Source organism: Numida meleagris, chromosome 3, assembly GCF_002078875.1.
Source record: "Numida meleagris isolate 19003 breed g44 Domestic line chromosome 3, NumMel1.0, whole genome shotgun sequence".
Lineage (NCBI taxonomy): Eukaryota > Metazoa > Chordata > Aves > Galliformes > Numididae > Numida > Numida meleagris.
This window is the reverse complement of record NC_034411.1, coordinates 56,531,238-56,558,857: the sequence shown is the minus strand read 5'-3', so window position 1 is coordinate 56,558,857 and position 27,620 is coordinate 56,531,238. Positions and strand designations below refer to the sequence as shown.

Sequence of the window (27,620 nt, the reverse complement as noted above, 5' to 3'; positions counted from 1 at the left end):
AATGCATTTAAATGTACACATAAGTAGTCCCAGGTTTAATATCAGTTGCTAGAGTAGGTATCTACAATTATATATCTAGATGAGGGTGGTCTGGTTTCCAAAGTTCTGGCAGCCCAAATGAATGATAACGCAATTACTTGGACTCATCTCTACAAGGTTATAGTAATATGAACTTCTCTATACCAGTCTTGAACTGTAATTATAGGCACACATTCAAAGTTTCCAACCATTTGAATTTTTTAAGCATAAAGTTTTTGGATTTTGGTAGTATTTTATCCCCAAAACACAGAACTGAAAACTAAGCTAAGGATTAGTTTTGCAGGTCTCCAGTCTCAACAATGATAGCCCAGTGCATAAAGTCACTATAACTGTCTTGTGCGCTTGTCTTGGGAAATAGCACTACTTTTACAATATTTATGAAAAGATACTTACTATGGTAAATTAGAGCAGGGAGAGAAATACAGGAAAAAACGTGATAAAAGTAGGCATGTTATATAGTAGTCAATATATTCTACAGATTTAAGGAATTAATTTTTATTTGTATCTTGTTTGTATGTAGTCTTGTTTACTTTGTACTTGTAGTGTAAGTAGACACTCAAATGACACTTTCAGCTATCGACACCCTGAGGAATTTAGAATGTTAAAGTGAAAATGTGAATCAGCTCTTTATTTTCATCTCCTGTTAGCCAAGGCACTCACGGAAAATATCTGAAAAGACTTAAAGGGAATACGCACATGATTACCTAAAAGATTAGTTTTCCCATTTTACTCCATTCTTTGAGGTTGATTTGCGGTGCCTTAATTGTAGCTGCAATGCAAGGAAGAACCAGCTGTCAGGGTTCATCTCTTTGCCATGCCATGAATAAGCCTGCAGAGATAGTGCACTACCAAGGCACCTCAGTGACTTCCTCACCTGCAGGCAAAGTGCATTTTCTGCTTGACATTTCATACTGCCAGGGGGTCAGAGAACAAAAGCCCTGTGTCCACCAATTGCTGAAAGCATTTGGAACTGTGAAAAACAAGTGGATGCCCAAAAATCACCCTCCCCTGCTTTTCATGAGACCTGCAAAAAGAAGCTGCTGTTTTATTATTCATGACAATTTACTTTTTACATCTTCTCTACCTTTTCTGAAAGCTTGGGTGAAACATCTTTCTAACTGAGTACACTGACATACATGAACAAACCTGACTCCTTCTAACAGAGGTGAAAAATAGTACACTATACTCACCCACCACATCAAATCAGGGTTCCAAAGAAGAAGATATCATGCAAAATAAAGACAATGCCTTTTACAGCCAAAATAATGGGCTATGGTTATGGTGTTTGAGTAGCATGACTTGTACCAATGGGGCAGGTCAAGAGGTTTTAAAAAGCTCCTTGTGTAATTACTGTGTCCCTTAGCACTTCCCAAAATATTGACTTTCAAAGTATATAAAATAACAAATTTTCAATTTATTGACAAGTTAAAATACATAAGACATACGTTTCCCACCTGTTCATTTAACAGAAACCCTATTTTAGTTAACATGTCTACAACACATGAACAAAGAAAATGCCTGCGTTACTCAACTTCAATTTTTAATTCCTCTCTTCTCTGTTCTCTATTACCCTTTTACCTAATGCACAAGTTGAACATACAACATGTCTTTGTTTCTTAAAAAAAAAAAAAAAAAGCAAAATTTGTAACATAATAGAGGCTTGCATCTCAAGCTGCTGATAAGCAGGGTCAAGATTCTAGTGTAAGACACATTAAAGGGGATGAAAATGCAAACAGCTGAAATGGTCTAAGTTAGATTCCCTACAAGGAAAAAAATATCTTCAGAAAGCTGGAATTCTTTCTTGCTTATTCTTTTCTCTTTCCCTGTTTTTATTTGCTTTGCTTTCTTTGATGTTACAGCTGTGGTTTGTTCTTCGTGCCTGTTTGTGTGAATGATGAAAGTCAGTAAACTATCTCCCAAGTCTCTCCATAGTGTCCGCATTACAAAATACAGTTTACTGAACTTAAGAAAACAAAATGCAGAATTTATTTTTGTATATGAAAAATGGCAACAGGTTTTTGGTCTTGTTGCAATGATACTTCTACACAGAAATTTCAATAAAAAATGTGATTTTATTTTTTCAGGCTCAAAAGCTAGCTTCAACTTAGCTTTACATTTCAAAGTGTTCAAATAAAATCTGCTTCCATTAATTTATTACATAATCTTATGGTGACTTCTAATCTCCTTTAGCCATATATGCACTAATAAATACTGACTACAGATTATTCTTATCTTGAATCTACCTGTGATGCCACATTCATATATTCATAGAGCTAAATTCTCTAAAAATTGGTGATACAGTTGCCCCAACCATACCTGGGCATTAGCTGCCAAGGTCAAAACCATGCCAGCAAAAGTGCAACAAAGAAAAATGAATGCAATCCTCAACCAAGCCTGTGATACTGAAAATGAAAGGGAATGGGCTTGAAAAAAGACCAGATGCACTTCAGCCCAGAGTCTTCTGCCAACTGATTTCAGCAACACAACTGTCAAGCTACTAAGATTTCTGTTTACTCTAGAGAATATTATAAAGTAAGCATCCTACCATCACCTCTACTAACTGAAAGACACTATGGCACGGCATATAGCCTCTGTAAATGACTGCCTTAGCCTTATATAATGCTGTGTGTATGTAGCGTCTGGCAACCCAGAGGAAAAACATTTTTCTATCATCTCACAATGATAGAAATTTTGACACAATATTTTGTCCTGGCACTGTTATATCTAAGATTGTTTCCAGTCTGTGGTTGGTTATTTTATTGAGTTTGCCATGTCCTTGATTAAACTCAGACCAAAACCTGATGGTTTTGAAACTGAGTGCTGGCTGAGTTTACTGTAGAGAAATTTTGAAACAGAAGCCAAGGTTTTTGCTCTCTGCTTTCTGTATTCAACCTTGGGAAGAAGTATCACCTTTCTATTGATTACTCTGGAATTTGTACTTCTTGCACAAATGTATACCATCTACATATATTTAGATAACTGTCCTATGTAGAAAAGTTCAAAGTTCAAAACGTCATCAAGATTTTTCCAATTATTTTTCCCCAAAAACGCAATCATGGAGAAAAGCAAATATTTATCTAAAACATCTCATTGAAGGTTTAAGATTTTTCTTCAGAAAAGCAAACATGTAGAAATACTTGGCTCAATAAAGTTGAGCCTTTTTCAGCAAAAAACTCGGTGTATTCCAGAAAAAGAAACAACTCAATAATAATATGGTTTCATTTTCATATAAATTTTCTGAAAGAAAAAACACTAGTTACTTTCTTCTTAGCATTGGTTCTTGCACACAACCTGAAGGTGTGCTGAGCAAAAGCCCAAGAGCTGGAAATGTGCCCTAGAGCTAGGAGAGAAATCTAAGTCCATGACTCCAGTGTAGACCAGGATTTTAACCCCAAAAGCTATCTCATGTCAGGAGGAAAGCCTGTCTAGGCCAGCATCATGTCTGCGACACTAATCTGCTGCAGACTTTCAGCCGCAAGTTCAGGAATCCTGGGGTCAGGCAGGGACCACCTTCCCAGCCCCCAACCCCATCTGTCAGAAAGCATTAAATTAATGTCGCAGAGCAGTTAGGGCTGAAAGAGATACCTCAAATGCTCAACAGGCTGCAGTCAAGCATGGGCTAGCTGCCTAACCTTTGCTGAGATCAGCCCTATCACTGGCATGTATGCAGCGAAGGGTCTGTATGTTTTTCTCACTGTACAATTGAGATCTTAAATTCAGTCATTACTAACAAAATCCTTTAAATTCATCTTGATATGAATTTAAACAGCGCTGTTTACAGAAGAATTTGTATATTTTGGTGAAAGACTTGCAGGAGGCTTAGCAAAGCCACGGTTCCTGTTTCACTGCTAGTTATCTATGTACAAGCATTACTGCTAATCACAAATTGTGATTCATTCAAATTATTTTCATACACATTTCTCACAGCTTCAAGCTGGAGAAAATATCACTATTGTTGCTACTGATATTTTTGGCTTCTTATATTTTAACAGATATAAGAATGAGAAAAAAGCACAGGCAACAGCAACCATCCCCACCCCCACCTTAATAATGTGATTAGGTAAGGTTTTGTTGGAGGATGGAAATTTTCCAGACCAAAAATAGAGGTTCCATACAAGTTAAGGCATTTAAATTTGCATGATTTGTCCTTAATATATGTGTGGTTTTTTTTCCCCAAAGCAAGATTCAAATACAGGATATAATCCAAAATTGAAACAACAGTGCTGACTTGTTTATTTACTTATTTAAGTTATATTGCTGGCATTTGGTTTTAACTGGTTTAAAACACATAGAAATTCTAGCATCAGTGTGGAGAAACAAGTCCTTACCACATGAATGGAAAATCTTATTCAAAGCAAAGATATTTCCTGTTCTTGGTGTAAAGAAGAAAGGATTTGTTTACTTAGTGACTGTGTTGTTCAATGAAGGCTCTTATTTAAGTTTTATTAGTATACCACATTAAGAACTAATTACCATACAGCAGTTTTAAGCTGCAGAATGTTCATAGGAAGAGAATAAGGCCTTAATGATAAAAGTTACTGTTCCTGTTAGTTGGAGAGGAGGCTGTACCTTTGAATTCACACACTGTATGGCCGGAATTTCTATAGGTCAGTATGCAGAACAACTTAAATATTCTAATTAGGAGAAAGGAATCAAACAACACAATAATCATGAAAAACAAAGCATTTTAAAATGAGAATTAAAGATGGATTTAGGGCCTCCTTGTTCTCTCTGCCATTAAGTTTATTCCTAAATTCTTATTCCTAATTAATTGCCTGGAACCTTACCAATCACAAAGAGTTCAGATTTGAAAGGCAAGCAGTAATTTAGATTAAATCCAAAAGAAATATACCTAAAAAGAAATATTCATTAAAAAACTGTTTCTGCCTGAGGAATGTCTGAAGATTTAAGATAATGCATTTAGCAACAGTTAAAAATTATAAGCCCGAGGAGCAATCTGATAAAAAAACTTGGGTCAAGAAAAAACATGTTTCATTCAGTTACACTTTCTGGCAATACATTCATTGTACTCCTAAGCAACAGAAATATGGGCAGAGTGGTTGCAGTATTCAGTACGACTGGAGTCTCTCAGCACAGCTGACACACACCAAACAGAATCAATCAGCAATTAATCAGTAACATCATTACTTTCTTGGGAAAACAGTATAATAACAAAGTAATACGTAACCAAATACTTTTCATATTTAAAGCCATGGTGAATAGTCTATAAAGTCTTCGTATTTATCCCAGATGAACATATAATTAGAATAGCATAAGTAATGCTGGTACTCCCTCTTTTCATGAAATCACTATTAATACACAGCGATGTCTAGCTGTTTCTTTGAGATCAGCAATGGAAAAGGATTTAATTCTATTGTACAAGTGAAAAATTTTCCCTTTGATCATAAATTAATAACATCATACTTTTTCTCTTCCTGCTTGGGAGGGAACAAGAAGCTTTACTGAACAAAGAATGTGTGAGAATTTCCAGCATGTCTGCTTTGTGTTTTACAAATACACAGGCATATGTGAACGTGTTTTCTGTGAAGGAAATTCTGATTTCTGTGATGAAGAAGTGAAGAAAAGGAACACACACAGGAAAGACTTTAAGCATATGGATACAGAATACGTACAGCAGTCACCAGCCTGGACTCTTTGGAACCTCAAGTCTACTGAAGTGAAAGTAGGGGATAAAATATGCACACATCTCGCGATGTTGACTTGGCACAGCTTCCTGAGTCAATACAACAAATTTCAGGAACTGCTGCTCATACTGTCTAAAATTTTTATTTACACGTTTAACATACATACATACAGACATGAGATGATTTGTAAAATATGTGCTGTTGAGTACTGTGTGAGTTTACATTGTCTCCATTAATATTATAATTTCCACATTTTCTCACCCTGATCCGAGTCTTGATGCCCTTGCTCCAACACCCATCAACAGAACTCATAAAGTCATGTAACAAGTGCCATTTTCAGATGACATGGCCTTTGAAATTTACTTAAGAATACTGTACTGAAATTATACTCCTATAATTCTCTAGAAACCACAACTACAGCTGGCAGTTTAGAAAACAGAAAGACACAGTTTCCTTCCAAGCAACTTAAGAGATAACAAAGGCAAGGTTACTAAAATGAGGGGAAAGAGAGAGAAGACTGAAGAGCACTTGTTTTTCAATTTACAATAACTTGCTTTTAACTTATTATATTTTCTCAGGTTAGGGTTGTGTGTTTGTTTTTTTGTTAAATTTTAATTACGCCAAGATGTAAGTTATTTCCATACCACCTAAAACTTCACTTAAACCATGGTGCAAATAGAAACTGTTCATTTATCTACCTACAGTTCAGATGTCGTCTTTGTCAATTGACATGCCATGTGGGAACACGGTGGAGTGCTACTGTCTGACTGACTTATTTTTCCACTGCTTTTAGTTATTCTTTCTATTTTGCCCCCGGGGAGTCAATGATACTATGCTCTGGACATAGCTACAACTGCTGTGTACAGACGTGGAAGCAGGAATGAAGGGGATATCCCAGCATTATTCTCTGAAAACTGAACGAGTAACTATACCTAGGTTTGGAGAGGGAGAGGTGGGAACTGAAGAGATAACACTTCTTATGGTTAGATCAGGAACAAAATTTCATCTCCAAAAAATTACACTGGATCAGTTAACTATGGCCCTACTGAAAATCTGGTCAGGATATTGTTACTATGTGACTTGTCTGAATTAGAAAATTGATCATAAGAGATGATGCCAAGAAGTTAGTGGGATAGAAGTAGATGTGCTTTGTGATCCACCCAGATGCTCAGTTCATACTGTGTAAGCTTCACCAAGTCAGATTTTGCTACCTGTGAGCCTGCTGTTCTGCTATTTGCACAGAAGATGGTTTACAATTATTCATCAGAGGCGCAAGTTTTCTTGGAAAAATTTTATTACCTGCTATGATAAGAAGTGTGGATAGGATGACTGCAGACAATTACTAGACAGGATTTTCTTATCTTCTCAGTGTGCTATCTAACCATGTCATTTTAAAACCAAAGCTAAGGATGAGGAAGGATAAAAGACATTGTACAAAACATAGTGAGGAAAATCAATAGCAACCCTCTACTGAACGCCTCAGAAATGGGAAATGGATCTCAGAGAGATTTCACAAAATCAGCACTCTCCTGTTCCCCATGCTCACCTTCAGTCATAGTTAAGGTTCCTTTCACCTAGCACTTATATGCAACTAGAACTTACATAACTTCTAACTTTCATTTAACCAGAAAGTACATATTTTCCAACTAGTGAATACATTGCCATGATGGATGGATGCAGTTTTAATTTAAAAAAAAAAAAAAAGAATATGAAAGAAACTATATTAAATTAACTAGATGATCTAGTTTGTTGATGCCAGAAATAAAATAGATTATTTTTGCAAACCAAATATGGAATAACTAATGCAGCGACAGCTGCATAGCGTAAGTATTCCTATTGTAAAGATATACAAGGGAAATGAAAGAAGGCTACCACAAAACAAGAATACATTCCACTGAGAAATACTAAGTTTGGTGAGACAGTAAAATCTGTGGTAATATGTAGTTTCATCTTTAAGCACATAATTAATGTATGAAATAATTTTACATATGAAATAATTCAGCAGAATATGACAGAAGACAGTTCTTTTATTTCCTGAGAGAGCTGCTTGGGAAAATTACATTTTCTAGTCAGTTCGGTTACATATGAGTCTGTAACACTACAAACCCAACTTAGGCTTGCAATGAAGAGAGCCCTCCACACTAAAGGGCAGAGAGCCTGCAAGCTCTGTGGCATAAGATATCATTTCGTTGTCAATCTAATTTACCAAGGCTGAAATTGCTTTGCAGGGGGACATATAGGACAGTACAGAACATTTGTTTGTTTCAGGCTGCATGATGCAATTTGCTTGAGTTATCGCATTTAGCAAAACGTAAAAGTTCAAGCCAGAGAACAACAAGCAGTTACTGTCTGGTATCACTCAAGTTAAAAATCAGTGCCCTCATTTAGGTACTGAAGGCTACAAGCTGCCCTTCTGGCTTTCAATCAATCAGTCTCTTAAACTGGAGTCCCTTTGTATTTTCACACTGGGGTCTTTGGTATTGCTAAAGCATTCCACTGTCAAAATGCAAAGTTACCCTTGGCAACAAGTTTTTTTGGAGTTTTTACTTCCTTATCAGAGATTGCTCTGAAACTGCACATGAAGATTAACTGGCAGCTGCTGGTGCGCTCTAATACAGGCCCTTCTATAACTGAAAAGAAGGTCTCTTTTCTAAAGGGATCAGCAATGGGAAACGTTGCTGCTTGTATAAAAATATGCCCAATGTAACACTTCTAAACTGATGCTTAATACTTTAGGTTTTTTTCTGGTTATGTGTTTGGCCTGTTTTCACTATTCATATCCTCAGCTCAGTGTCAAAAAATTACATAAAGTTGTGGCTGAGAAAAATTATTTTTTTCCTAAAGGGCAAATTTAAAAAAAAAAAAAAATTTTTTTTTTTTGCTCTCATTACAGCCATGACCATTTTGGTGGGACACATCTCCCCTGATTCAGCCATCTCAGAGCTACGTATGTAATACAGGCTGGTTCTCTCTTCTATGTCAATGGAGAGAGACTGAGTCATACAGGAGATGTCTCATCTATTTCAGACATTTACTCTGGGATGACATAAACAGCTATTTTTGCCACTGACTACTAAGGGCATTCAGGCAGCTAGCTCAGACTGGTAGACTGGTCAAGTTAGATGAGAGGCAGCCCATCTTCATCACTGGAAATCTTTTGTCTTTAATAAGTTGGCTGAGTTTAATTTAATATGCATGAAAAGATACCACCAAATCCCCAACATGGAATCCAATAGTTTAAGGGCTTACAAAATGCAACCTACTGTCCTCATAGCCAGCTCTGAATGCCCACTAAAACTGGGCTTCCCATTAAAAATTCTCCTACAGAATCTGACGTATTTTGTGTTCCTGAGCCTTCTGCCAGTGTTCCTCCGCCCATGCTGCTGGTTTCCAAAAAAATCAGAAAGTTCAGAACCATAGGAAAATGAGCAGTTCTTAGGGAAAAGGTAAGTAGATACAGCTAAATGACCCAAGTACTCTATAGCATTCTATATTTTACATAAAGTGGTTTTCCTGTTCTTAATAGTGAAATTCAATTTCAGGCATGTTTTTGTCTATGAGATTATTACTACTCAAGCCTTGGGAACTACCTTCCCTGAGGAAAACGTAGTCTATTTCAAAGAAGAAAGTAAAGTGGGAAAACAAAAAGTGCTGAAACTAGCACGGGCACACTATATGTTGCAGCTGAAAAACTTGATGTAAATTGATTACAGCTCAGCTGGCAGGAAGATTATAGGCACCATTCCCTCACCAGTAGGTAGTGGGCATTTTCAGAAGTTCACACACTATATTATACAATATGTCAGGTGCAGTGAGGGACTATGGGTACAGAGAATTTGCAGAAAATGTAGGGATAAAAGAGGATCTGGCATATTTTGAGCTTGTTTAAACTGCACTGGGAAAAACAGCAGTGCACACAGGAGACCTGAGATGATGAAAACCAAAAGCAACAAATCTTAGCAGAGGCAGTAATAAGTAATATGATTAAATGAAGCAAATGGAAGACATAGAGTATTGGTACCTAAGGTAAAGATAGCAACAAAAGAGCTGTATCTTTAGAATTACGAGCAGAAAGAGCACTAAAAGCAGGTTTCAAAAATATAGCAAGAGCTGTATTTACTGAAATACTGAGAAGTATTTCTTATGAATGTAAAACAAATTTTCACTTTCATGACATTGGTAAACATCTACATGATGCCAGCTCACAGCAAGCAAAACACAAATTCAGCAAATAGGCAGAAAGAATGAATCACAGACGTGTCAATGCATACATAGGTACGTGGATCACATCAAAAATAGTGAAAATCAGACATTAAAGAACAGACAAAAATTAAAAAGATTTCACAATTGAGTGTGCTGCTACTAAGTAATTTTTTTTAAACTGGAAAGGAAACGCTAAGGAGACTCAAAATGGACCATTTCAGTGCATGCTCCACTGTTAAGTGCCTCTCCCTCCCCAGGTCTCTGCTCCCAGCCCTGCACAGCACTTTATCTGTTGGGATACCTGCATGAGCAGGAGCTGCCCTCCATGCAGCTTGTGCAGGGAGACAGACACATTTTCATGTGGAGGCCAGTGCATAGGCATGCCTGTCTGTGTGTCTGTCTGTGTGCCTGCCTCACCCGTGGATGCCTCCCTCCCTCTGAGAAGTCCTCTTGGAGCCGAGGGCCTTCTCCAGGTGCAGTCACTGAAACCAGAAAGCTTTAGCAGTATGATTAAGAGCCACATTCAGGACCAAGCAAAATAACAATGTTTACAGAGCCGGCGAAGATCCCAGCAAGAGCTACCCCGAAGCCCATCTCCAAAAAGTGTGGGCTAATAAACAAAATGCTCTTTTTCTAAGAAAGCTGCTTCTGAGAAAGCACACAGCTAACTTCCATCTGTGAGGAAAACGAAATCCCTGTAGGGTAGAAAGCCTGACGTGCATACCACAGCCTGGAGCCCAAAGCAGCAGAACAGGCCAATGCACAAGTAGCTGTAGGGAGATTCTGCAGCGGGCAGCAATGCGCACTACCAAATGAAAAGCTGCCAGCATCTGCACCCTGGGACTACTCTGGTGCCATCCTGAAAGCAGCCGATGTGAAGGAAGATGGCTGTCAACTACTACATCCAAGCAGCCACTTTCATCTCTTCTGTATATCATTATTTTCAGTATTGATCTATTACCCTGATAACTGGTTCTGCTAACACAAACACATACACAAAAAGTGAAAACCTTTGGAAGTTCAAGAACTTTCCAAGTAGCCACTTCTTCACCAGTTATGCTGCTTGAAGATGAGGAGTAATGTACTCCATCAGACTCATAAAAACAGCTTGGTACCTGGTATCAGTTGCAATTTGAACAACCCCTATCACTATTATGCCCAGCTACTGAGAAATCACCTTAATTTGCTTTATTTCTTAGCAGGCATAAAGTCCTTATAACCAGCTTTGCAAGTTGTTTCTCCAGGAATTTCCGAAGGCACCAGACAAGATCTCATAGCAGAAGGCATTGCAGAGACACGTAGGAAGATGCATTCTCTTCCCTAGGGAAGACGATGCAGAGCTATGAAACAAAGGAAGATTTAAAAGAGCCATCCTAACCCTGGCTGAGTGCCCAATCATTGCACTGAGGCTGTTCTCCATTGGAAAATGCAGCAGAAGGAGAAGTTACTCAGGCACGTCCTCATTCCACCTATGAGATGAATGTAAGATTACAATCTTATCTCCTGAAGAATTCACGTAATGTAGTGCTTGATCAAGAACAGTCAATGGAAGTATGCTGTTTCACATTACCTGAGGTTCTTGGAAAGTAGCATGAATATTATGTAAAGAGAAAGAAAAGACATAAGAAGTTACATAATTTATTTTATATTGATTTTGAGATCTTGTGCTAGTTATTTATTTATCTTGTGCTAAGGGGAAAGCCCAGTCCTTCAAAACCCACTCCAACAAGCCCTTTGATACACTTCCAATCGTAGCTTGCTCCTGTGAGCACTCAGGTAGCGGACTACGCCAAAGCTCCCCGGAGAGCAAAGGCAGCACGTTGGGAAATCTGCAGAATCGCTCCTCTCTACTCAGAGAATCACTCTGCTCAATGTTTACTTTTTTGTTTGTTTGTTTTGGTTTTTGCTTTTTTTTCCTCTCATGAATAACACGAACTCCAAAAATGTGAAAGAGGAAAAGGACAGAAGAGGAAAATGATGTGATCCTGACATCCACATTATCCAGAATCAGAAGTTTTTAATGGGTTCTGCCTGGAGTGCTTCCATTGTGATCCTGGTGCACGTTTTACTGTTGAGTTTCATGATCTCCAAAATTGTTTTATGACAGTAACCATGCCAAAGTGAGGAAGAACAACTTGAAGATTCACTTCAGAAGTGTGCTCCTAATCTGAACTAAAACACCACTGTAGATACATCCTAAGACCAAGTATTATCACTTCAACCAGCTGGTGCACCATTAGCTTGTAGACATTTTTAAATGCTTTGAAGTTGTTCTGCCTAACAGCAGAAGGGAAGTGAAAAAATACTTTTTAATTCAGAATCTGGCATTCATTAACTAGAGACAACTGGCCTCTTGGCTTGAAGTCTTAGCCTCTACCTTGGCTGCTAAGTCTAACTTTTTCCTAAGACATTTACCATTGTTAAAATCATGTGCTTTCCTGAGGAAACTGACATTTAAAAAATACATTACTATGAAATGAACAAAGAAATTTGCAAGACAAAAGGAATGACAGAGAACATTTGAACAAGATGAGAAAAAAAGAAGTCCAATTGTGATCATTACACCTATTTGAGACTTGACTGGATTTATTCATAAGCTGCTGCTGGCATGTGCTGTTCAGCAAAAGCCGAACTGCACTGAAGTGTTCCACGAAAACATAAAGAAGATTGAATTATATCAAAGATGAATTTGTACTACTTAAACTTTTTCTTCTGCCTGTAAGATGAGTAAATTTGTATGAAAGTGATATTACAGACAAGATGAAATCAAGAATCAGCATCTACATAGGTATTTAACTAACACAGTTTGACCAGGTCAAATAATTCATGTGCCTTTTCCTTTGTGAAATTCAAACTTCGTTGCATAGATAATATCTTCATCAGTACCCATAAGCCCAATCCTTTGTCTATCAGTAGGTTTTAGGAAATGTTTAATTAGATTGCAAGTATGCATAAATACAATTCCACAAAAACCCTTTGTGTGTGATCTACAAAAGTTACGTATATATGTACATATAAAAATGTGTGTATATCTATATACATAAATGTACATGTTTATGTATTTATATAAAAGTCACAAAAGCTGTCTTTTCAAAACCTGAAAAGATATGCTAAGGAAATGTTTCTACATTAATTCTTCTCTTTTCTGTAATCATTTTTCTCCTTCTAACCAAATCCGCTGGCTTTTCTCTAGTTGGAAAATTACTGGGGATTCTAATCTCATTTTAACTTTAAAACAAACAAATTGCTAATTTCAAAATGTAATTCTTAAAAATTATAATATGCTTTGTACATTATGGTAAAAATAAAAAATATTAAACTATTTTTAAAAATTAATCTCTGAACTAAAAGGGTGTTTTATCTTCAACCAATCACTATATTTTTTTTTAAAAAAGACAACCTGTATGTGCAGTCAGGCAAAACATTTTAAAAATAAATTCAGTAAATATAAATAATACATAATTCCAGAGAATGTTTTCAGCACAACAGCTTACATATACATAGCCCACCAAAGATAACATGGAAATCATGATTCCTATACTTCTGACTTCAAAGCTCTCTCACTTGAGAGCAGAAAACTAGGACTTATGACAAGTATACCTGATTATAAGTAAAATCTATTTTCCATACAGATCCGTGAAGCTATCTGTCACAGCTTTCAAATGCAATTAATGTATCTGAAGGTGGAAATTTTGACCTTCCAATGCTTCATTCTGATAAAGTGAGGAAACCCACAATATTTCAGAATATATACGAGTACTTCTCAGACATACACTAGTGATCACACGTCAGCTTCTCTAAGTTAAATTAAAATTTCAGTTGAAAATACAATAACAAAAAATAAAAATAAAAATAAAAATTATAAAATTGAATATATTAATGGGTTCAAAGAAACATAAAAAGGAGGGCATGATTTAGCAGCCAGGTTCACACAATTAGTTGCACAAAGGCACTAGCTGCAGTATCCACCTCTAAGATGCTCTTATCTTTTCTTCTTTGTTTTCCCCCTGCAAGCCTAAAATAACATTTTGCTCTATTCTTTTGACCTTTATTAATATATATGCAACAACTTTAAGGCTACCATCTATAAAGCATTCAAGTAAAGTTGAATGAATAGAAAAAGCACCTTAAGGATTGTACATTTATTTTAATTACTTATATCACTGTGCTATCTTAAGCAATCTTGAACAATAAGTTGTTCCTTTATTAGTTCTTTAGTATATTGCTCCTGGGGAGGAATGTGAAAACCATTTACATAAATTTTTGAATAAACTACAACATGCATTTATTTTCTTTCTGTAATATTTGACTTTTACACACCCAAAGATAATGAACTCTGTGCTCAAATGATGTAACATGGCCCTTTATTTTAACAAAATTCTGTATTTTATTTTTTTTAATCTAAAATTACTCTCCTTTGAAAGATATCCATGGCATTCTTATATACAGCATAAACTTGATGGAACAAGCTTTTAGACAAACACATTTTTGCCAAACACCCTTATTAAAGGGTGTGTTAAACATCCTTACAGTGGTAAAACATTCAATCCTATTTTCTTAAGGGAGTAAGGACATGAAGAAGAGAAAGAAAGCATCTCTGTCACTCTGTGTGCCGACTCTTAGGGCACACCAGAACGAGGTCCTGGGAGTATACACATACACTTTTTCCCTGTGTTTGTTAAGACATACAAGAGGTCTTGTTTTTTTTCTCCATAAGTAGTGAAACAATTTTTCAAAGTGCAATAGTTGATCTGAAGACTCATCATTCTCACCTGAACTCCTCTAAACACAAAAGCATAAATATATATCCTCGATTCACACAGCTGGAATCTCTCACCTTTGTCACATGGTGCTTCTTGTGTTGTACAGGGATCTTAAACATTTGGCACCAATATGTTGTATCCTTTTCTGGTACAGGCACCTGTCTTAATGAAAAGGGCAAGAAAACAATATTATAAAAGTCATGCTGTCCTGCTGTGTAAGCCCAGATGCTGGGCTGCCACCTTAGCCCACACAAACCCAAAACACAGAGTAACTTACGTCTTTGTTTGTCAGGTCAAAGTATGATGAAGAGGAAGGTGAGACTTCAGCTTTCTCAGGGTTCAGTAAACGTAGACTCTTTGTACCACGGGTAGACCCGTGGTAATTTTGACCTGCTTCTCCCAAGTCTTTGAGGTGGTAGGCCCATATTACCCGCACTGTGCTCTCCTGGAAAAAACAAACAAACAAAAGCACATAAGGAATGGGAACAGTACGCTCTTTGCACAGTTCATGCAATTCCTAAGATAGATATGATGTAAGAGCTCCTGTGTTTGAACAACAATAATGAGAAGAAAACAGCTACTGACACAAATTTTTCTCTAAAAGTAATCACGTTTATATTTACAGAGTTCATGGTGGATCTACAAAAGTTGTGTCTCTTTGACAGCTTCCTTCAGTAATGTGGCAAATTTGAATCATATCTGCAAAAAGCAGAACAGACTCATACAGAAGCAATCAACTACGCACATAGAACATTTTCTCTAGAGATGGCACTCATCTGACTCACAGTCAGAAGCTATCCTCCCAAAACAGCTTCCAGGCTCACCTATGTAAAGATCTGAGCACCTTCTATGAACTGCTGGCCCTATATACTAGGAAAGATAGACATTCAGCTATAGAACAGATTTACATCTTAAAAATAAGTTTGCAGCTACCATCCATATCAGTTCTCTGCAAACCATTCTCAAATTGCAATAATCATGCAGTGAGACAAAATAGTAAATGCTGAAGGGTCTCATAGTGTTATATTATACTGAGACAATTTGGAGCAGATGCAAAAATCACAGATCCACTGACAGATGGAAATCTGGCAGTTTATACAGCTGTGCATTTGCTCTATCTTTCAGCTCATGTTGTTATTATTGCATGTACTGTGAAAACATAGATAATGACAATAGTGTTAAACTACTACTGAGATGCTTCCAAAATGAATAGTAGTAAACAAGCCAAAGCACAAAAAGTCTTACAAATCTCTATAGCCTGTCATTTTCAACATGAGAATGATCAACTTCATAAAATTTAAAATTATGCTTATAAAGCACAGCAGTCACTAGGACAACAGAAGAATTTCCTATGAAGAGTATTTACCATGCACAGAAGGAGCTGTACCACAAAGCTGTATCACAAGATTATTAAACTTCTTTATTTTTAATATGGAAATTAAACAAAAAATACATTCTAAGTATACATGTTCAAAACTTATACAAGTTCAAAACTTTTCTAAAAGTCCAGCTTTAACATCAATTATAAGTTAGTCTAAGACCTAAAAAGTATTTTGCAAGCTGACATCTCCTGAATGATTGCAAATGTGGGATATGGAAGTTGAGGGCACAGGGGTACCTGTTTCAATCTTGGGTTCATCTGGTGTGTGAATTATGGAACATTATGCACTGAAGTGGAAGAACAAAGAAAGCTGAAAATAAAAGAACTCAATAAAACTAGCACAAGTACTTTATCTGGCTAATTTGATGGAATAGATGCTTTGGAAAGTGCATTGAGAGCTGAATACACCCATTTCCTAAGTGAGTTTCTCCAATGAGATTTTAGTAGCCAGCATCATACCCAGCTATACGCTTGTTCTGTGTTAATTATTTCATCTCTTTACATATAGGCAGAATGTCTCACCGTTATGCTCTTATCATTTGGATCACAAGTGTGCAGTTCTCTGCTAAAAGCCAATATGGTGTGAGTACTGTTTTCCATGGCATATTCCAGGTGGTAATCCTGTTGTGGGTCTTTTTTCAGTACTCTGTTTTCGTCCGTATGATAATCCTGTTGAAAATAAAAGGTGCACCATTATTGAAATCAAGTATTCAAGCAATAACTTTTTTTCTCAAATACTGAATATCCTTAAATATTGTCTTTATGTAAAATATTGAAGGATCACAGTTTTTGTGACACTGAACATATTTTTGAATCTCTCAGAGTAAAATTGATTGGAACCAGGAATCTTGCAGCTGAACCAGGAGGAACAGCGCTCAGTGCACACAGAAAGTGCCTAAAGGGTTTCGGGGTTTGTTTGTTGGTTTGGGGTTCGGTGGCTGCTCTTGAAGGCAATGCTCAGAAAAACGATCCCCGACTCAGCAGAAGCACAGTGCAATGGAGGAGCCATGCAGCAGTTCCAGGTCATTAACCTCCTCAACCCAAATTCCTGCTGCACTGCACAGCTGCGCTGTGTCCCAATGTCATCCTCCGGTCTCCTCCACCACAACACCAAAGCACAGTTTTTGGCTGTTTCTGCACTGCTTAGGGCAATGGGAGCTTTGAGGGCATTGCTCTGTGCAGCCATGGCAAGAGCAGAGCCTCTAACCTTGGTTAAACACCTTTCTTTTCCAGAATGTGCCACCTTCCTCCCTGACAGCAGGTAGATTTTTTCAATAGGTTAGTGGTAGGCACCATGAATTGTGTTGCATCTTTAGCAAAACGCACAAATGCCTGCTGTTTCTTGAAGGCATTTAACTCCAAAGCTACTGGGACCTTCATTTAATTTCAGAGAGATTTCTGGTTTTCATATCCATTTGATAAAGTGGAGGCAACAAAGCTGAAAAATCATGAAATGTTATGTTCAAATATTGTGACGCTGGTAAAAGTGGCTGAGATCATTTTAATTCACGAAAGGATCAACTGGGAGCCATAACTTTGAACTTAACCACAGTCAAGAAATCTTTCTATGTACAAGAGACAACATGGGCATCTGTTACAGAGTGAGAATAACTGCATGCTCAAATGCTTCATTAAGGTATGTTAATTTAGACGATGAAAATTATGAAATGATCTCAGTCGTGACACAATTTCAAGGAAGAAAAGAGTAAATGCAGAGCATTTATATCAGCATGAAAACATTCAGATTTAGCTCTGTCTTGCCAAAACTATTGAAACAGTTCTGATTTTTTCACTTCCAAAACAAATTTAAATTCCGTAACTTTTTAAAGGTTTTCAAAAGAGCAATGCTTTTCCCGTCACCGCTTTTTGCAACTAGAAGTGAATGAGTACTTATATGAAGGAACACATGCCTGGAAAAACAACCACCAAAAACAGCAAAAGAGAGGCATTGGAGGTGAAGCATTGTGCTGAAAGAAAGAGTAGTGATGAGCTATGTTTGTTCACAGGAAGAACTTTGAATTTGCTTTTCCAGATGGAAATACTGGACCTGTTTTGGGTTGGTACTCAAAGGCAGATATTTTGTGGGAACAAAGTGCTCTAATTCTCCCCTACATTAGAACTTGGACAGAGACATAGTATGTCTCTACAAAATACCATCCCTGCTCTGAAAATACCTTTATATATGTAAAACATCTATTTTCATCTTAAAAATAATAAAAGCTTTTCTGGACTAGAATTGTAACCTTGTGACCATCGACTTTTACCAAGGTGTGGTATCTTTTCAGAGATGCTACATTAAATTGGAGGAAAGCATCCTTGTATTAGAATAAGCAGCCAGACAGTGAAGTATTGAGGAACAGAAATGGAAGAGAAGCTTTTCCACATGGAGTAGGTTGGGAGTTTTTGCATGAAACAGCTGGGAGGGGATGGTTCAGAAATGAGAAGCCAAACCAGGTGTGTGAACTCCAATATTTTTCTGGTGATCTGCAAGTATAAAAACCTTGAATAAAGCAGCCCTGACTTCCATGAGACTGCAGAGAGTGCAGGCAAAAACAACTGGAAAAAGTGGTGTAAAGAAGGGCACTCGCTTGGCTATGCCTTGATACGGTGACTGTCGGTAGAATGCTTTGTTTGCCTGAGTGACAGCTGTGCTGCAGCCCCACTCACTGTGGGCTCACCCTGTGCCCTGGGGAATGGGCTCTCAGGTCCTGTGATGCCAGGGGCTTGGTGCCTGCCCACCACCAGCCCCCAGCGGCACCTCACTCCCTGACTCGCCCAAGAGCATCCTGCAGGCAGATCTTAATCTGACCAACACTAATCTTTCCCATGTGAAAATTTCTGCAGAGTAATGAAGTCGCTGGCTCTGCTTGCTTCCTCTGCCTGATATGTGGCCCCATGAAACACCCCTCAAATGTCAGGGTGCTGAGAATACCTGGGAAGCAAATTCAGGTAGTGCCTGGGAAGCTGGAGGTGTTCCTTTGTACCTCAAATCCTACAATTCCACTGAGTGCAGTCAGGCTGCACTAGAGGAATCAAGCGCGAATACATTTGCCAGGAGCTGTTCATAAGTTACCAGCTGCCTCTATCACTATTTTTATTCCTTTTGTTGAAAATTATCCAGATGTTCATCTCAAAATCAAATAATATAGTAAGAACATTTCCGAACAGCTCAGGATTAGATTGCTCAACCTCTGACGTGAAAACAGTTTGTTTACCAATTTGAGAACAAATGAAGGACACATCACCAAGGAAACATTCTGATCTCTTTCTGTTCACAGAACAGATTTTAAGTCAAACTATGCAAGTTTTGGTCAATTTATCCATCTGAGCTGGAAAACACTTAAGATACACATACATGTTTGAGCAAAACCAACTGAACATTATCAAAAGGAAAAGTACCAAGAAGTCCCTGGAAGTTTCACTCATCTATCCTCATACTCACTAAGCTAAACCTACGTAAAGCACGTTATTTTTTAAAAGAAATATTTTCAGGCACTAGCATGGAAGACCCACATACTTTGGGTAACTTTCTTGTAACACAGTTAAGCTTCCTGTGATTTGGGTCAGTAGCATCACAGATATTACAGACATATAAAGTTAAAGAAAAAAAATGATAACAAGGGAAATTCCTGTTCTTGTGGTACAAATCCAATCAGAACACCATATTTGGACAGCCTATGCTTCACTTAAATCTTTGTTAGGAGAAAGCTGGGTACCTCTGAAGGCCTTTGAATGCCATTTATGAGGCCAAGGGACAGCACAGAGGATGGACACCCCAGAAGCCAGACAGGGGACATCTGGGCTCAGCAGTATGGAGGGCATCTAAATATGGTTCCAAATGCCTCCAGGGACAGCCTACCATAATACAGACCTCACCTGAACTTACAAGCTTCACACACATAATTCTGTTGAGAAGGGAGAGTGACATTTCCATCAACAGAATGACAGTACTTCAGTATCTATTACAGATGGTCTGAAATTTGCCTTATTTTGGAACAACTTACTATTCCTACCAAATAAAAAAAGACTCTGACATGGACGCCTCTTTTATGCAGGTTTAGTTTTTACACCCCATGCAGTCAGAACCCTGTGTCTTTCAGAGGCAGGATCATACTGGGGCAAGCTATTCTGAATTTCATGGAGTTCCAGCACAGATCCGCAGTGGCTATCTGTCAACGGTTTACGGGCGTTAGGCCCGATTCCGTGACAAAGGGGACGGGGGACCCACGGGCCCACGTCCCGGGAAAAGGGGAAAGGGGAAAAGCGTAGGGAGATGGCCCTGAGAGCAAAGAACAGCAGCAACAATCTGAGGAGAAACAAACTAATTTACTAAATAAAATATCGGAATGCAAAACAACACACTATAGTACAATATAATTACAATTTAAGCTGATAAATCCAATACAGAGAGAGAGAATGTCCCAAAATCAAGGTAGGCCTTACTCTACTACCGACGATAAGACGGCTGGAGAGCGAGGTGCTGCCAAGACGAGAGATGGCGGAAAAAGGGACGAGGTCTCATGATCTGCAAGTTTTTATACTGCGAGCTTTTATCTTTTCCCTCTGGCTGGAAAATGGTAACAGAGGAGCAAAGTACCGTGGGGACTGTAGTAGTCCTTCTCTTCCGAGAACCAGGTACATTCACTATATGATGTTATGATGTGGAGTACCAGTAACCGAAAATCATAAAACCATGACACTATCAACTCCTTATTACTGAATTTCTGAAATACTTAGCAAAAACCTGAAAACATGATTTATTTACTGATTTAGCCCTTGAATTCAGATTCTTCAGCTTCTTATATATGCACAAAATATATCTTATGTGTCAAATGAAGATAAAGTTGCTAAGTTTTACATGAACTTGACAGAAGCATCACTAGTTACAGAAAGAAGATAAGGGGGAAATGACTTTTTCTGACATGAGCATCTTATTTTGGTTATTGTTTAAAACAAAGATTTGACAGTGCTATTTGTCAAGCTACATAATAACAAAGCAACAAATGGAAAAGTCTTCCTGATATTGCACAGGTTCTTGTTTGCTCTTTTCCAGAAGTGTGGCCGATCACACTGCAGAGTTTTCAGATCCTATGAACTGCTCACATTCTTAGAAAAATGCTTAGTGGCAGAGATGGTTTCTGTTTGCTGCCCAGCAAAAGACAGAATAATTTCTTAAGGATGTAAAAAATAGGCACAACTGGGCTTTTTTATCCTCAGAGAATGTAAGCACAGCTGCAGAAGGAAGCCTCACGAGAAAAGCACTACCAGCTGTCATCGCATGCTTGAACAGGTGTTTATAAGACTCCCTCCTCACATTTTTACAATGTACAAGCTCGTTTTGTTTATGGTATCCATTTCCCACGCTAAATTATATACAGCACCTTTCAACCTAAAGGAGCCGCCAGTATCTCCCAGGCCACGGCCCCATCACCTGCAGCTGGGCTCCAGCACAGCTCTGCCTCTGGCATCCTCATGAACTGGATCCTCAGGAGCTCCGGCCATCCTGGCTGCGGGAATGGCCAGCTGCAAGGGACAAGCCAGGAAGGCTGAGGGAGAAATGAGCTAAGTCTCAACCAGTCCCAACCTATGGTCTACAGCCAGCTCACAGAGTTTTGAACATCCCGAGAGCACCCAAACCTGTGTCTAAGAGCAGGGGTGAAGAGTCTGGCAAAGGAACTGGGAAGCTACAACCAAGAAAAGAGTTGGTGCAGGAGAAGTTCTAGCTTAGACTAAATAGGATGGGTAAATTGCCACAATACGCAAAAGAACTGACCAAAACTTCTGTGCGAAATCAGCACCAAGCTATGCCTTTCTGGGTTTCCGGAAAAATAGCTGTGGTTAGCATTTCTCTTTTTTATTGTTGTGTTTAATTCAGATGGAATCCTGCTGCTTGTGGTTCCAGCACACACTGGATATAACCACCAAAAAAATACTTTTAAAAGCTTTTTTACATTGTATTTGGCAAGAAGCAAACAGAGCATGAGTTTACAAATAAGAAAACCAACCTTTTTTCCACCCCAAATAAATTCCAGCTTGAGTTTAAGGCAAAGATCCTACTATACTCCCATGTCAGGGAAAAGAAGAGCCCACCTACAGAAAACTAACACGAAGTAGGTGTCTGAAAGCATCACTGCTTCGTATAAGAACACCTTGAGAGCATTCCAGTTGACTGATCTGATTTTGGGATTGGTCTGCAAATGGAAAAATATCCACAGCAAAAAGTACGGTGGCAGCAATCAATCAGTTGCATGAAGTTCCTAAAGTAAGTGGAATCAGCAAGTTCAGCCGTGGTCCTAAGAGCAGACTGCTCCTAGTTAAGTTACTGATTGATCGGGTATCTTTTGTTGCTGTTGTGTTTGTTTTTTTTTTTTAACCTGCACACCAGATGAGTATGAGATGATTCACTGCCTGGTGAGAAGCCCAGCCCCCTGTCACATGGAAGCTGCATGGACTGGCTGAGTTACACTGGAGTCCGCGTGGCAATGTGTTTAGTGCAGCTATACTAACTTTAACAAAGACTGAACATTTGTATCTGTAACAAATATCTGGGGTGAACCTGTTTTTAAATGCACACATAGATCCACAAAGATTCACATTTTCCACTTGTGTATTTGCACAGATACTGCATCTGTGTGTACATGTACCTACATTGTCTTTGAAAAAAAAAAAGGCATTTTTTATGGATGAAACAATTGTTTACTGAGACACATCTTTGTTCCTAAAGCTGCAAGTCATTTGAACACGCTTGGGTGTATTTCTTGAATCTGGTTTTTGTATCTGCCCAGGGCTGCTTCCCAGCAGCCTATACTCTTAAGTGACACTGGCTGGTTCCTGTGGCTATCCTGGAGGATACAAAAACATAATTTTCTATGCACAGAAATGAAAAACACTGAAGCATCATAAGCCCTCCAGCTTGACACACACAGGTGTAAGAAGCATTAGCAGTTGTAAAGTTGGCATCGCTTATCAGCATGGAAAATTTGACTTTGCAGAGGCATCCCAAGGACCCTGGGACATTATTGCAATAAATGTTGATTTTAGAAGTTTTATTCCAGTTGTATCAGAAGCTACAGAGCTAGATTAAAGACTATCTTTACACAAACAGACTAGACTAAACATTAGCAATGTGTTTCAAGGGGGAGAAAGCCTATAACTAGGAGATACTGCACGATCCAATCTCACAACTGCACTTTATCACAAGGAACATTCCTTACACAAGAGCTCATTCAAACAGCGCAAGTTTTCTTGTTTTAATTACTTTAATTGCTTCAATTATTAGAAGTTTTCTAAACACTGCAGGGATTTTGGAGCACAACCATTAAGGAACTTTGGGAACAAGTATCATATCTGTGCTTCAGAACACCTCTCCTAGTCCCGCTCCTGCTTCTAAGATATTTGCTTATCAGGAGAACAAAACCATTTGCTTGTTACTTTAAGCCCTGGCATCACTCATGGTGGCTGCATTTCCATCCAGCCCCGACTGTGAGGCTCTGACACTTATTCTAGTGGAAGACTTAATTTTCTTGGTGTTGCCAAAATCCAAACTGAAAGCGAAAATACCTCAAACACCAGAAAAACTTGCAAACCGGACCCCCGACGCCTGCCAAACGCGGGAGCTCCAGAGTGACCCCTATCTTTTGTTCTCCGGTTGTCGCTGCCCCGTCCTCACCACCGCTCTCCGAAGGGCAGCACAAAGCGCCCGGCCCGAGGGGACGTCCGTGCCGCGTCCCTTTGTGCCCCGCACCGAGGCCAAGAGGACTCATTAGTCATCGGGAGATCTCGCCACAATGCCCGAAGCCATGAAATACCTCCAACAAAGCGCCGACTGAGATATGTCAGCGTGGCACTCGCTTTGCATCTCTCTTTTGGTGCCTTTCAAGTTGTTTTCTAAACACTTCTTTTGTTGCTGTTGGCATGAGCGCACTTAAAAGCAGCATATCGTTAAGTACAGAGAATGCTCGCTGTTTTCTGTCCTTTAAAACCTCTTCCAAGTACTTCCCTAAGAGCAATTAAGCTAACTCCATGGGATACATTTGATAACAGATATTCTTTAGTTCGGGTGATGGTTAACAAGCGGGGCCGTAATGAATAATAAAGTACTTTTTAGTGACACACAGTCCCTATTCACCCTGAGGAGGGACTATTTTTGTGCAAGTTCAACAGAAGACTCCAACAATGCCACTCTCTTGTGTAACTAGCACAAAATAGCCATTCATCAAGGAGGATTACTCGCCCCAAAATGGGGCTCTCGGCAGCTACGTGCTGTGGGTGGGGATGCACAATTCCAGACAGGGGTGGAGACCAAGGAAAAGGCATGGGGATGAAAATGCATGCTGTGTCAATTCATAAGCACAAAGGACATTTAAAAAAAAAATAGAAAAAGAAGAAGGAAGGAACAGAAACACTAGATGCAAAAGCTCAAGCTGTCCCGAAAACATTCATGAAGAGCAGCACAAGCTGCAAGTGACCACAGCCATACTGCAGAAACACTTCATGGAATACAAACTGTCCACCCAAGCCAACCCCCCACCCTGCAGAGAGGAAGGCAGGTCATGGCTTTCTGACACCACATCCCACTGGCATCTTCTACTTCTCATTACATTCACCCCAAACCCACATAACCCAGAGCTATACAGCACAGGGCTCTCAGCAACGTGCTATGCATCCACCTCCCTCTTTTCCTCCCTGCACTCAGTCCAGGCAGCTCCCTCAAAATACACCATTGCTATGTATGTATGCGCACATGCATGCTGTATCCTCTGCACCCTCCCAAAGTAAGTCTGCGCTCCTGTTCCAAATACCAAACTTCAGAAATGCTGAGATAATCAAGGTATAATTTGTGTATCACTCAGAAGTTCTTCAAAAAGCCACTCTGGTTCTTGTACCACTCTCTACCTTCATACATTTAGAGAAAAGTGAAGTTCAGTCTTCCAAATCTTTTTGCTCCTTACTCATTATTCCAGACCTCCTTTTCCTTAAACACAGCGCCAAAATGGAAAAGCGAAACAAAACAGGCAACCCTTACACCAAAGTTGACCAAACATCTGAAAACCTAGAAATAAAATCCCATCTCAGATCTCCAGAACTTTGAATCATCCGATTTTTTAAAGGAAAGACACTGCCTGCTGATGGTGGGAATGGCACCAACTTGCTGTGAGAGGATGAAGAATAAATGCCGGAGGAAACACCATCTCTCCTCTCCGAAAGCTCTCTGGAATTTTCCTTCAGCCTCAGCACACTGCTCCGCAGAGTGGACAGTACCTGCATCACCCCGCTGAGGGCTGCAGTCTGACTGCACTCACTCAACTGCTCCCAGGAGAGAACTCTTCCCTCCAAATACACTGCCTATTTTTAAAGGAGGAGAGAGTTCAAGGGGGTTGGGGGGAAGAGGTTCATTTTTCTCCAGAGACCAACCAGCACATTAATGCCCACTTGAAAGGCTGTCCAGGTGTTTCAGAAGGGCTTCTGAAAATCAGGCCACTAACAAGCATCTCAAAATGTTCAAAGAAATAAAAAAATAACCTTCCTAAGAGTTTAGACCATGATGCACATTTCCCGACTGATGATCATGGATTAAAAAGATATTTCTGAAACCGAAAAGTAAGTTCTTTCATTATACAGTGTGCATATTTCATAGAGTGCATCTAGGCATGAACCCACGTACTCCCAAGGCCATTATCTGTGAGAAATTCTATCTAGTAGCAAATAATGTAAACAATGATGATATGCAATTAGTAAATGAAGTGTTTTTAAAATATTAACTCTGTGACCAGTAAAGGGAAGAGTGAGACGTTACTGAAGTAGGGCTCTAGAACAAGGTACTCATTTTGTGCCAGTCTGTGCTGCAGGTCTAGAAAAACACTTTGGATGGATTTTGTTTCTTCAGGGCTTTACTCTTCATATCTCACACTTCCTTCTTCCAGGGCAAGTATAGAAATGTTTTAGCAGTCTGCCTTTCTTAAAAGACCTTGTCCCACTTCACCAAGAAACCTTACTGCCTAGCACTGAAGAACTGAGGATGGTGAAAACCACAGGTTACCAGCAAGCTTCATGGAAAGAAGTGACTTCTGCACCTTATCTACTCAAGAGTGTAACACAATAACCCACAGCACTTTGCCTAGCAGATGTTTATGTGTTAAATCAGTGTTTCAGGACAAATATCAGCTGTTCTGTGACAGGAGGCACTCACTGCACTCCTTCCTTTTCTCTTTCTGTTGTATGTGTCATGTGGTGACAGTAAATAAAATCTATGGCAGAAGAATGCACAGAGCCACTTCTAAAGATGCTGAAAACCAGTGAGGGGTGCTGAAAAGAGCCACAAAGGTGCTTTGAGTGCTGGGGAAAATGCCATAGAATCACAGAAGCATAAAACGGCTTGGGTAGGAAGGGACCTCAAAGCCCACCCAATCCCACCCCCTGCCATGAGCAGGGCTGCCCCCCACCAGCTCAGGCTGCCCAGGGCCCCATCCAACCTGGCCTTGAGCGCCTCCAGGGATGGCGTACCCACAGCTTCTCTGGGCAGCCTGTGCCACTGCCTCACTACCATGAGCACTGCCTCCTAACATCTAACCTAAATCTTCCCTTTTTCAGTTTAAAGCAATCCTCCTTGTCCTATCACAGTTGGAAAGTGTCAAAAGTCAGTGTCCCTCCTGCTTATAAGCCAAGTCCTGCAGTGGAATATGTACAGAGCCGCATCTATTCATTTTATGTAAAAGAAAATTGAGGAGTGACCTGATTACAGCATATAAATAACTTTATGGGGGCAGGATTTGGGGAGTAGACTTTTACATCTAATAGAGAAATTACATAGCTGGAATCTGGACCCAGCCAAACAAATACTGGAAATAAAGAACAGCAAAGTCTCACCATTGCTGTGCACTACCAAGAGAAGTGATGGATTCTCCATCATTGGGTGTCTTTACACAAGGCTTGCCTTACACAAACAGGTCCATGAATCAACCAGACAGAAAGTCTGGGTTTCTTTAAATAGGTGCATGCGCTGCGATGCAGGCCTCCGGTGAGCGCACACCCTGCGCTTCTGAGAGCTGCTCACCGGCCAGAATGGGGGTTTTATTATTGGTGTTTTATTTAGACTGAGGTTTTCCAAAAATAAATAAATAAATAAATAAAAAATAAATTGATCTTCACTTTGAAAGATGAGAAAAATTACTTTGAAAATCTTTGAACTTAAATAAGACAAATATTTGCCTAAACTTGATATAGCAAACTAATAAGGAATATATATATATTTATGCTAAAAAGGCACCCTTTTTCTAGAAAAGATTTGATTTCATAAAACCCCGACAAACAGCAGAGAGAGGTTATGGAGCATTTCGTTTTCTCATGGGGAAAAGTTAGCAAAAAATCCACGCTCTTGGAAAAAAAAAAAAAACCCTCTTGAAAGAGAAGCGGCAGTTTCAATGCAGTAACACAATTCCCGGACTGTCCTCTTAACAATCGGATTCTGCTCTGCTCCTGTCTCAGAAAACTGTCATTAGGGGCGACAAGCCACCACGCCGAGCCCGATTCCCCCGCAGCCGACCCCGCTGCCCGGTCCCACGCAGCCCCCAGGCTGGGGCTCGGGGCGCT

General features: G+C 39.2%; 1 protein-coding gene across 1 annotated transcript in view; it reads right to left on the bottom strand.

Annotated features, from left to right (window-relative positions):
- MOXD1 (monooxygenase DBH like 1) overlaps nucleotides 1–27,620 on the bottom strand; it is a 61,955-nt gene that overhangs the window by 22,171 nt on the left and 12,164 nt on the right. Inside the window, exons 2-4 of the mRNA XM_021391994.1 lie at nucleotides 16,554–16,700; nucleotides 14,928–15,095; nucleotides 14,725–14,808 (exon numbers count right to left, since the gene is read on the bottom strand). Of these exons, the coding sequence (XP_021247669.1) occupies nucleotides 14,725–14,808; nucleotides 14,928–15,095; nucleotides 16,554–16,700 (399 nt within the window). The remainder of the gene's footprint in view (nucleotides 1–14,724; nucleotides 14,809–14,927; nucleotides 15,096–16,553; nucleotides 16,701–27,620) is intronic.